The sequence below is a fragment of the Phoenix dactylifera genome, chromosome 1 (assembly GCF_009389715.1).
Source record: "Phoenix dactylifera cultivar Barhee BC4 chromosome 1, palm_55x_up_171113_PBpolish2nd_filt_p, whole genome shotgun sequence".
In the NCBI taxonomy this organism is placed as follows: domain Eukaryota; kingdom Viridiplantae; phylum Streptophyta; class Magnoliopsida; order Arecales; family Arecaceae; genus Phoenix; species Phoenix dactylifera.
In genome coordinates this window covers 17,019,514-17,031,603 of record NC_052392.1, presented here as the reverse complement: position 1 = coordinate 17,031,603, position 12,090 = coordinate 17,019,514, and the positions used below count along the sequence as shown (strand labels likewise).

General features: G+C 37.6%; 1 protein-coding gene across 9 annotated transcripts in view; it reads right to left on the bottom strand.

The window, feature by feature from the left end:
• LOC103701430 (stromal processing peptidase, chloroplastic) overlaps positions 1 to 12,090 on the bottom strand; it is a 60,759-nt gene that overhangs the window by 30,338 nt on the left and 18,331 nt on the right. For all 9 annotated transcript variants that reach the window (XM_026802346.2, XM_026802348.2, XM_026802347.2 and 6 more), the window contains exons 6-12: positions 10,635 to 10,742; positions 10,316 to 10,504; positions 9,935 to 10,234; positions 7,366 to 7,467; positions 5,234 to 5,368; positions 4,632 to 4,856; positions 4,295 to 4,498 (exon numbers count right to left, since the gene is read on the bottom strand). In XM_026802346.2, the coding sequence (XP_026658147.2) occupies positions 4,295 to 4,498; positions 4,632 to 4,856; positions 5,234 to 5,368; positions 7,366 to 7,467; positions 9,935 to 10,234; positions 10,316 to 10,504; positions 10,635 to 10,742 (1,263 nt within the window). The remainder of the gene's footprint in view (positions 1 to 4,294; positions 4,499 to 4,631; positions 4,857 to 5,233; positions 5,369 to 7,365; positions 7,468 to 9,934; positions 10,235 to 10,315; positions 10,505 to 10,634; positions 10,743 to 12,090) is intronic.

The window sequence follows — 12,090 nt, the reverse complement described above, 5'->3', positions numbered from 1 at the left end:
AGCCATCGGGCCTAATTTCTGCTGTAGAGCCCGGCCCGAGCCCGGCCCGACCCGAGATTTGATCAGCTCTACCGTAGAGGCCGGACGCGTGTGCGGCTTCAAGCGAACCTTTCAACAAATCCACGATCATCAGATTTGCGGTGTTCATCTACCCGCACAAGGTAAAGATCTGATCTTCCTAATCATGTAAAAAGTATTTAATCCTAATCTATCTACGAACGACGATTTTTGAAATATGTTCATGCGATGAACGGGATCTCGCGCATGCCTTTCCGCTGCGTTCAGAATTTTTCTGCAGCGTGCGAGGGATCCCAACACCAAGGTATCCTTCATTTTGCAAGTTATCAATCCATACCATTGAACCATGTTGGTTCCATATGGTTTGGCATGTTTCAGTGCTAACTGATACTAAGCCAAAAGTTTAAACCACTTCTGTTTTTGTCTATTTGTTTTGCTTCACCATTTGGTTGCCTTGGATAAGGGGTGGGAGATTGCTTGTTCACAGTGAACATGTGAATTAGCAAGTGAACAACTGAAACAAGCTTGACTGATAATGGGCGTTAAGTAAATATTCTAGAATAAAGGTAAACAAGGTATGAAGTACTTGTAGTGGACCTTGTACTGGTTTTTTGCCGGAATGAGATGGTAATAGACAAGGTTCGCCGTACCAACCGTACCGACGTATCGGTGCGGTTCGGTGCCGGTATCGAACCGAAAGTGCCACAGCACATGGTACTTAGCGCGTGGCTTTAGCCATGCGCTGTCTCCTGTGAAAAACACCTCGTACCGGTGCGAACCGGCTCGGTTCCCACCGATATGGGTATGTACCGATGCAAGTCGAGCCGGTTTGCACCGGTATGGGTATGTACCGGTGCGAATCGAGCCGTACTGGTGCCTGTCAGCACCGATACCGGTCGGTTCAGCAAACCATGGTGCTAGATATCAACACATGGTATAGGATTACATCCTGTACCGACACACTATGTACCAGTGCCAGAAACCTATTGGAATAGTACAATACCATTTGTATCATCCCATTCTACCAGTATTTGAAACATTACATGTAAAGAACTATCCCACATTTGAGTTCAATAAGTATAGCCTGAATTCATATTCCAACACAACAAGAAGGTCAACTTTCCAATGCAATAACAACTTCCAAAACATTGGGGTTGAGTAAAAATAAAAAATTGTGTGTTAGATTCCTCAAATTTTAAAAGCTCATAGATTTTGTTATACTCAAGTATTGTGAATAGCTAATATCTGGTAAAAAGAAAAAAAAATTACATCTTAAGACCTGTTTGGTGCTGTTGTTGTTTTTGTATTTTTGTTTCCCTATAAATCAGTGAAATACCACATGGAGATTGTTGGAGATAGCATTTACATGGAACTTCTGCCATTCCTTGCTTTCATTTCTACTTTTTTTGGAGCAATAAAACTTTGTTGCCAAAAGCTTTAGAGGTTTTGCAAACACCCTAAAAAATAGAAGTATCATAATACATACTTGTTCAGTCTAGTTCAATTTTCTTCTTGGATATTTTTAAAACCAAAACAGAAAACATAAGCAATACCAAATGGGCGCTTAGTCTCCAAAATTTTATCATCTCATATGACACTGGTTAGCGTAGAGCACTTGAACATGTATATGCCTTCTTCTTTTGATTAGTCTACAGAAATTTTTTCATCCAAGATTTTATGAATATTGCTGTCTATTTGTCAAAAATTCACATTAAAGTAGTGCTAATGCATTGTTAGATATCGTATTAGCTAAGTGACTGTGAACAATATTCAAAATGCACAAATAATTACATTTTCAGTTGTTCAACACTATGTAGTGGTTCAAAATATTCTTTTGTTAATTCGTGAAACAGATATAAACTGGAGGGGAAAAAAGTTTAGATATCAATTTCGGTGTTTGCAAAAAAAACAAACACACACACATTTCGTGTGATCCCGAGCCATGATGTTAAGTATGCCATACAGCGGTACATAAAATTATGACTGTAGAGAGGCCATACACACATGCCAATGTGGATGGCACTAAGGATGCACTGCAGTGCATACTGTACCACTATCCTGTCTGCAAATTATGTATTGCATGATACAGTATGATGAGAACTACCTCCCTCATCCTTGGTAAAAATATCAATTTATAGACTCATTTGTTTCATTTTATTTGGGTTATTTGTGCTGATGAGAACAGCACATAACTCATTATTTCCACATCATAAACTAATGGAGTATGACGTTCTGATTTAGAAACACTGAATGTATTAACGAACATTATAAGACACATCATGACAGTAAATCACATCATATAAACACCATATGGGAATCAAGCACTATGATGTGAAAACCATATCTATCAAACTATGGGATAATTTTATAATCTAGAGGCAATATTTAGCTCAATATTTTAGAACTATGTTAATGTTTTTAATCTAATTTATTACTTCACTTGCTTGATCAAATTAGAAAATACATTGGCGGTTAGGTAGTGCAAAACCTAAACTTGAATTGTATAGTTGTTTATAAATGGGGAAGTCATACTTCAGGTACAAAACAAAAGAAGCTATATGAAGCAAAGATTGAAAAATGAAGGTGCCAACCTGTACTGGTCACTGGCCAGTACAGTACTTACCATGGTACATGGGAGGTACAGAGTCAGCACACGATGACACCTGCTTGTTCGAATGAGTTAAAAAATAAAGGTCTACCAGGCAATACGGTGTTGAAACAGGGCTATAAAAATCAGCTTGGGGTGCTTTGGATCAGAAAGGTTGGTTTTCCTGCAGGATTATCCCAAGTACCACTTAAATTATAACATACACGAGGAGTATTGCAAGTGTACGAGAATTCGAAGAGTATTCATAAGCTATCAAATATGATGGGTCAAAAGGGGTGTACTACTAGGAGGAACTAAGATGGGGACTTGTAATTTCTTCTAACAAAATGTTCTGCTTGAGTATCTTAGTCAAGGTCACACTCATAACTAGCAGAAAGCTTACACACCACATCAAGAAATCTCAACAATGCCCATAATCTCTCTCTCTCTCGCGCGCGCGCGCGCGCATGTATCCCACAAACCCCCCTTGGACATCTTGAACCCTTTTTAGGTGCTAACTTTATTTTTCCAACTTGGTACCAGAATTATGCATAACATTCTGTCCATCTATTTTGTCTTCCCTATATTGTTATAAAACTAGCTATGCAATCAGGTAACGTTAATACACCACATCAGATCTGACAAAATGATTGTAATTGCTTTAATTTTTCTACCAAAATTTACTCAAATGATGATTAATTTAATTTGAGAAGGTAGGGAGGACATAATTATTGACTGAATTCGGGATATTGTTGGAAACAGCCCTCAGCATTTGCAGCTCTCCAATGGTGATTATGAATAACTAGACAGTCTGATTGAAGAGAAAGACGAAAGCAAAAATAGAACTTTTCCCAAATCCTTCTACTATGTTGCTGCTAAGAATCTTATTCAGCTAAAATATTTTTAAAGGATTTAACTGGTTTGTTCTTTTTTTTTTTTTGTTCTTCCTTTTCTGTTATCTTTTCCCTGAACCAGAATCCTCGTAGTAATATAACTAGCTACACCCCAACCAACTAGAATAGGTGTTGCTGGTTATTATTTGAGGAAAGGACTCATGATGTGATAAGAATAGATTGTGCAGGAGTCTTGCTTTCAACAAAGATCCTACTTTAAAAATGACATGCTGTTTACGTTACATAGAGAATCCTATTAGTTTGTCTACAAAAAAGTGGGACTTTTTTCTTTTCCAAATCCTCCTTTTTTCACTAAGAACCTTTATTTATTTTTGTACTCAATCCAGTTATTTTAATGGATTTAACTAGTTTATTCATTATTTTTTTTTATTTTTTTCTGTTACGTTTTCCAGAACTAGAATTGTATTGGTGATAGGACTAGCCACATCCAACTATAGAATTTGTCTTGCTAGTTGTTATTTGAGGAAAGGATTCAGATGCGATAAGGATAGATTGTGCAGGAGTCCTGTTTCGAACAAAGATCCTACTTCAAAGACCACATACGCTGTTTACAGTTCACATAGAGAATCCTATAACTTTGTTTACAGATGATAGGGTATTATTTAATAAAAACAACCCCTTGACTGACAAACATGATGGCATGCTTAAATACAAGGATGATGGCCAGAACAGAGATAAGTAACATATAGAATCCCAAAAAGCCAAAGGTAAGATGAAACAGAGTAAACATCAAAATCATATGAGAAATGTACATAAAATTCATCAAATAACATACCTCTGGCTCAGCATGTATGGGTTCCTCTAAACCTGCTTTCATAGCATTAGTGATCTCGTGTGGATAGATCTTAAACTCAGTTTCTCCCACTCCATCCATATGCACTTTCTTTGGAACGCAGGCAACAATAGCAGCAGGAAGTGGTGCAGTAGGCTTTCCGAAGTCAGAAATGAATTCCAACACCTTTGCACCAGCTGCATTAACCTGCAACATAATTTCTCAACATATCATAAAACTGGTACAATTAAAAACACTGATAATAATAATCACCAAAGAAATTCTAGCACAGTAAAGCTAAATAACATATATGAAGCTGAGCATGGTGGACAAAATTTACTTCTTCAAGTGTAACCGTTTCAGCAACTGCTACCAAACTTTCATGTCCCTGTCTTTGATCCATAACAGTATGACCCAGAGCATCACTTTCCATGATAAAATCTAAGTTATCAACTGATGGGACACTATCAATCATTGCAGCCAATTGTTCACTATCTTTTATAAGTGCATCCATGTAGCGAGTTAATTCTCCCTTTGTTACACCAAACTCTTTAAGTCTTCGGACCTGCATCCAAAACATACTCAGAAGTCAGAACCAAGAAGGAACACTTCATATAATGACAAACTAATTTGAGCTCCAAAGTATTTCATTTATGCATGAGCATTTCTAAATGTGCGGTTCCAAAATCTTGAAAGTGAAAAATGTCCACCAGATACTACAGCCCTCATTCAAATTTTAGAGTAAGATAGCAGTTCAGGAGACAACATACAACCTCCAACACATGCAGCAAAAGAAAAAACATGAGACTAGTATCTTACATGATGCTAGTAGAATTTTTCGCAAAAGAATTTAAGAGTATGCCAGCATTATGATCCAAAATAATTTTTCTGGCCAACTGAAATGTGTATATACTCTTTCAATAGAAATCCCAAGGTACAGACCTCATGAACTGCAATCTTAACAGCACTCTGCCAGTTCTTTGGTTCTGCTGTTACTGTAAGAGTGGTAACAGTGCATCCTTCTCTTCCCGAATCACTATGGTCCAGCTCAATAGACGTAAAAGGAGGATTTGAGCTCTGCAAAATACAAATATAAGAAAAGGGAAAAAACAGATATAGATTAACTGCAAATTTCAGCCCAAAAAAATTATATAGTAATATTATCAGCTTAAGCAACAAAAAACTAAAATATGAATTTGAACATTGATGAGTCTGAATAACAAGACGGTTTTTCCCCTCCAAGTTGACCACTGATAATGGTAGAGTACTTGCAAAAATCACCATTGAAGTGATATCCAGCCTATGTATCAAATAAGAATTATGGAGCTTCATATGAGCAGTAAGCATTTCAAAAGGAGTAAATTTCAAAAATTAACATTTTAACACCCACCTTCTACAACACTAATTAAAGATAAGTGAGCATCAAGTTATCCTGAGAATCACCATCTTTTGATAATTCTTGTTAGAACTTAGGAGAACTACATCATCTACCACAGCTCAAAAGGACAATGTTAATCCAGGTTCAGAAGCAATCTACCCACTGAAAAGGTTGTATCTACTTCTTAGAAAATGGTGGTGAGTTGTTGCCTGTTTTTGGATGGGTGGAGGAAAAGGTGCAGTGTTGAAGAACCTCAAGGAATCAATTGACCTCATGGAGCATGGAAGAAACAAAGCTGTATTACTGAAGCATCTCAGGTAATAATTAGAGATATCTCCCCTTTGATAGTCGAACTTCAACCAAATATACCCCTAAAAGCAAGGACTATAGTGCTGGCAGTACTGATCAGCATGGATCTGCACGTGCTGAGCTAGTGCTGGAATGGCACGTGAAGGGTTGAGTGCCGGTGCATGTCTGTCAATGTGTGCCCATGTATGCCAGTGCTTACCCGGCATGAAACTGACAGATGGCACTAAATAACTTTGACTAAAAGTACATGCTCAACCTCCAGTCTACTGGGTAAGTTTTCCCCATTATTTTATATGAGGTTCTGTCAGAAAAATGGTTTGCAGCGATCCCATTTTCCTTAATTCATTATTTCCATTTTCTGGCAGTTGGCTATTAATGTAGCATACAGCACATGGATGAGCTGGTCAAAGATTACTTCCTTTCTCTATTCTTGAGGGTTAGGCTTGAACCCTTGTGGTGGTATCTGAGGATTTCAATTCTGTACGCTTTCTTCTCAGCATGCCAGAAGCATGAGGGTCATGTTGGACTTCCAGTCCGGACAGTTGGAAGCAGTTGTCAAGGATGGGATAACCCTTGTTCTCTAACCCACTATCAAATGGAAATGTCCACTAATGTCACATTAAGGGCATTTATTATTATCTGCAAACAAAAAGGTGCTTAATGATGGTTCATTCAAATATAGTTACCTTCACGCAATGCCGATTGTTGGTAACTGAATATTCAACATACATGGTAGAAAGCACTATCTAAGACAACTGTTCAAATTACCAACAATATTTCATAGCAGTTTGTAACAAGTACAGTACTATATAACAATGTAAAACCCAAGTGGGCAAATGTATGGAGTATGGACGTTTGTAACTGATTATTTAAATAAACATTCCACTGGGCCAAGGGATCACAATCATATAATATACAAATTACCTTCTTATTTCAGTCTGGTTTTACTCTGGTTGTAATCAAGAGTTAATATTCTGTTATCAAGATTACTTTTCTTAAAACATTATAAAAAAAGGCAGTCACCACTCATGCCCAGTGTAATAATTTAAAGACAAACTCAGGAAGCATGCCAAAACTAGAAGCATCCAATTATTGATATTCAAGCAGACTGGCATAATTTAGGACAAAATAATTTCTGTAACTAGGTCACCAGGGACTCCAAATACATAATTAGCAAATAAAGATAATGGACCCACACATTTATGTAGAATTATTAACAGAATCTTCCCATCCCACTAAATGAATGTGAATAGGCTCATAATTTTGATTAGAAAATATTAAATTTATTATAAAAATAAAGAAAAATATGAAAAGATAATCATATTAATAGGAATAATTTTGGCCTGTGACCAAGTCATAAAGCCCATCCCCCATAAACAGTAATCACCTTGTATCTTGTATTGATCCGGAAATGCAAAGCTGATAAAAATATTCTCTTCATCAAGACGTTGCGCAAGTCCCTGTATGTTTGAACTTGATCGACAGGAATCTGAAAGGAAAATAAAGGATGAATCATAAGTTCATGAATCTCTACTATATTAATTCTTAATTTCGCAAGAATAAGACAAGTTCCCGATCATCAGTACCAATCATACAGTATGCACTGGTCAAGCCATATCATGCAGGCTTCATTTGAACAATACTAACCCTCCATTACTCAGGAACATCTATGATCTAGTATCAGTCAAAACGACTCCTCCCCACAGTGCATTCAGTGATAGACCATAATATAACATTAAAAATGATATGTTCAATTTTGCAAGACACAAGATGTTTTCAGAAACTGCATTGCCAAAAGATTTGCTTTTCTTAACAACGCTATCTTGGTAGTAGTATGTGTTTTAGAGTTGTAAATATGGTGTAGCATGTCTGTCTCCTGTGGTGTTCCCCAAAAATAAAAGAGCCCATACATTAGAGAGTTTGCAGTATCTGTATGCTTAGAAACTGGACATGCTTTTAGGAGTTTGCATTTCTATTTATCAATATAAAGCAAGCCAAAATCATCAAAATAAGAAAAAAAATCAAAAAAGATGTAGCATCATGGCATATGAGTATCCATTAACAAAAAGTTACATAACCTACTGAATAAATGCATGTCATGTCGTGATACAGTACAGAACAAGCTTTGTACCTAGCTCTAACCAATAAGAGTAAGAATTCATGATCGGCGGAACCGTCCCAAACCGGGCGGTTCCGTCCAACTCGAGCCATATCGATGGCTCACCGGTATGGTTCCAACAACAGAAACAAGACCAGTTGCCAGAGCCGGAGAAGGAAAGAGAGAGCGAGTGGGGGAGGGAAGGAGAGGGAGAGGTGGCAGACGCCGGGGGAGGGCCGCAGGGGGGCGGCGAAAGCCGACTTTACTTAAAAATCTCAAAAAAATTTAGCCGCGGTCAGACTCCTGTTTTGTTCGAAACAAAAAAACCGGCCGCAGCCTCGCCTGTTGCGGCCACCGCCGACCCCCCACGGCCCTCCGATGGCATCTGCCAGCCTCTCTCCCCCTTCTCTCTCTCTTTTTTTCTCTTTCCCGCGGTACCAATAATCTCTCTCGGTACAGGCCCAGCACAGTCGTACCGAGTCGTCCGGCCGCAGAACCAGTACAGTGCCCGATCTTGAGTAAGATATTTGATACTCTAGAGCCTAGACCTTGAAAAGGCTTCACTTTCACCTAGACCTAATTTGAACTCCTTCTAAGGTAATGGACCTGTATAATAAAATGGAGCTTCATAACAATTAGTATGATCAACTATCTTAAATACTGGCTCATCATTGTAGGCAAGTTTCTCGACTTAAACTTGAACCATATCAATATCAGTTAATTTAAAGATGGACTTGATATTCATATTCTTCAATCAACTTTTAGACTCCCACTAAAACCATTCTGGAACAGTAGTAAGGTCCCCAACGTTGTATAGCTGAGATGATCAAGCAATAAGGAGACCTGCAGGCACATAACATCATTATAACAGAGAAAAGTAGATTGAAATAAATGTGGAGAAGAAACAAGTTTTGATGGAGCAGAACCATGATGACACATGAAAACTTGACTCCTAAAATTAGTAATTCAAAGATCACAAAACTCAAAGGGTCAACTTTACAGGAATTGTAAGACTTCCAACAAACCTACACCAACAAAAATTTGGGATCCAAACACAGAGGGAAATGCCAGTCTATGCCATAGCTATATGATATCCAGAATCAGCCACAAATCCAGTATGTTGGATTTTATGCCTGATATCTGCATCTTTTTTGCTTGTAGGAAATTACTTGAGACTTTTTTGTGAATAATTAGGGTCACTTTGAACATCCATCAGGGTTATTTGAAGGCATACAAAAGTTAAAACATTGGTTGTACTGAAATACAAGGACTGAGATGCCATATTGGGTTTAGTGAGCAAGGTTTAAGAAGCCATAACTCATGATTCTCATAAGGATTCATCTCAAATTCTCAACAGAATTCAAGGAAAAAGAAACCCAACAACAATCACTATTTGTCATTGCCATCAATTTAGGCTATGAACTACACATGCACAAAAGTTCATTAGGCAAGAACCAAAATTTTTACACTAACAAAATGGACCCTAGATTCAATGCATTAGGGTTACAAAAGAAAGAGGCAATTCATTAAGTTATAAAAGTTGCAGTAGCAGTAAACATTTATATACCAAGGATTTGAAAGACTGGGCAAACTGGACCAAACAGGCCAGGAACCAGTCCTCATCACCAACTCAGAACTGAAGCATGGGTCAACCACCCTGAATTAACCTTGTACATTCCAGTACCGAGCTTAAATGTGTTTTTATACCCTTTTTTTCCTGTTTTGATACCGGTCAGGACCAGGTCTCAGTATGGTATGTACTGAAGTACATACTGTGCCAGCCAACAAGAGGTATGGAGCCATACCATGAGATTAGAACCTTCATATAAACATCAATAGAGGTAGATATATGTGGTACCTTGCAAAACATGTTGATAGAGAAATTTTGAATCAACTCATGCTGGAAGATTTCAGGAGGCTTGTCATCGTGACCCAGTCCAGGGAGAGACCATTTATGTTCGACAGGCGGTCTAACTGCCTGCCTTTCCTTCTTTGCAGGCTTTAGTTGATCTAATGAAATAGATGATCTTTCATTAGACAGACTTCCAGCCAGCCCACCTGGCAGCTTTGGAACAAGAAAGTTTGCCATTGCGCCAAAAGCACTTGGAGTATGGACAGTTGACGTTTCATTTTCTGCATGTGTTCGTCCAAATACAGCCTACATGATACTTTGAGTGTCAGTACATCTGCAGATAAGATTTTTTGATAATCATGCATAAAATTTGCACAATAGACATACTTCGATTTGGTACACCATCTTGGGAATGTTATCGATATCCCCAACCAAGTATAAAGTAGCATTTGCAGGAAAATACCAGCGCTCATGAAATTTCCTGATTTTATCTGCATCCCACTTCTGAATCTGCTCTTCTAGTCCAATTGGGAATCTTTTGCCCAGTTTATTTTCTGAGTGCAAATGTTGTAACAACTGATTGAAAAGGAAAATTGGACTGTCAATACAAGATTACTGAAATATCACATCATTCAGCATATCCTCTAGAATCTCCACACATTTCTTGTTGTATTTAGCAAATGCAAGCATAACCTACTGATCTTACCTGGCAATCAACACGATACTCTATGGTGTTCATCATCTGTAGTTCTGAAAGGATAGCCCGTCTCTCTTTTTCAACACGAGATGGAAGAAACTTAGGGTGGAATGCTATCTGAATCCATTAGCAAAATTCAATAAATCATGCAAGCACAAAAGAGTATCCGAAATGGCAAGTGACAATATAGGTGAACTAGAAACAAACAAAGACAAGCTAAACAACTTCAGGACGATTACCTTGAGGCATTATATGGATAAAACAAAATTTGATTAATCCTATGTAATCATCAGTTGCAACACTAATGTCATTTTTCTAGACCAAGCAAAAACTAGAAGTATGCCTGGCAAAATAAGTTATTTGATGTTGCAAAGCTACAAATATAATTCATTTCTGTTGCTGTCCAAAAAAAAACAGGGATAAACAAAGAGGCAGCAATTACCTCAATCCAAGCTCATCTAAGAAATTAAACAAACTGTCTAAAAAACATAATTTTCAAGGAAACTGGATATGAGCATGGATTCATAATGTATGGCATCAAACTCATATATTCAAATGCTTTTGAACAGAAAAGTTAAAAGATAGCAAAAAGTTATACTCCATTACGTCATCTGTCATTTATCAGAGAAGTTAACTTTTTGTAATTCGGTTCTAAACAGTTCCATGTATTAACATCAAAGTTTAGTTGATCTCAATTAGCTAAACTGGTGCAAGTCAAGGAATCATATATTGGACATTTTTTATTTATATACAAGAGGATAGACATGAAAGCTGAGTCATCTGCTATTATTGTCAAAGATGCAAATAGGCAATTTCAAGGAAAGTTTCAATTGTATGTCAAATGTATAGAGATCATGTTGATCTTTATGGGGGTATGGTTTTTGAAAGTTTGGTTCTCTCAGCATTCTCAAAAAACTCTACCCAAGTGCAACATTGGATTCAATCTTCAGCGCAAATGGACTTTATCCGCAGTAACCACCAAAATTCTCTACTATTTCAGCTGCACAACCTCAACTCATGAATACACTGATACCCTAGATAAGTGTTGCATTAGCACACAAACAACTCATCAACCCTATGTTGAAGAAGCATAGTTGGAAGTCTGAAATGATTTAAAACCAGACTTGAGCAGCCCATTCCAAAGCATCCTATTTGTGGTACTCTATAAGCTTGCTTCAAGCTCTTAAAATTAAAATCAAGTCAAACAGCCCATATTTCGTAACGACCCAAGACCTCATCCAAAACGACTAGCAAGAAGATATTTATTAGGTTCCTTAGTCCTGTATAAGCATCCAAGATCTACCCAGTGTATAACTATTGTGGAACTAAACACATGCCTACACAGGTTCTCACATACTCCCTTATTTCAGCCTTGGTATCCTTGTGATGCTAAGGGTCCAAATTCAATCAAATCCAATCACAAGCACCACGATTAAGGCTGCAAATGGGTCGGGTCGACCCGAGA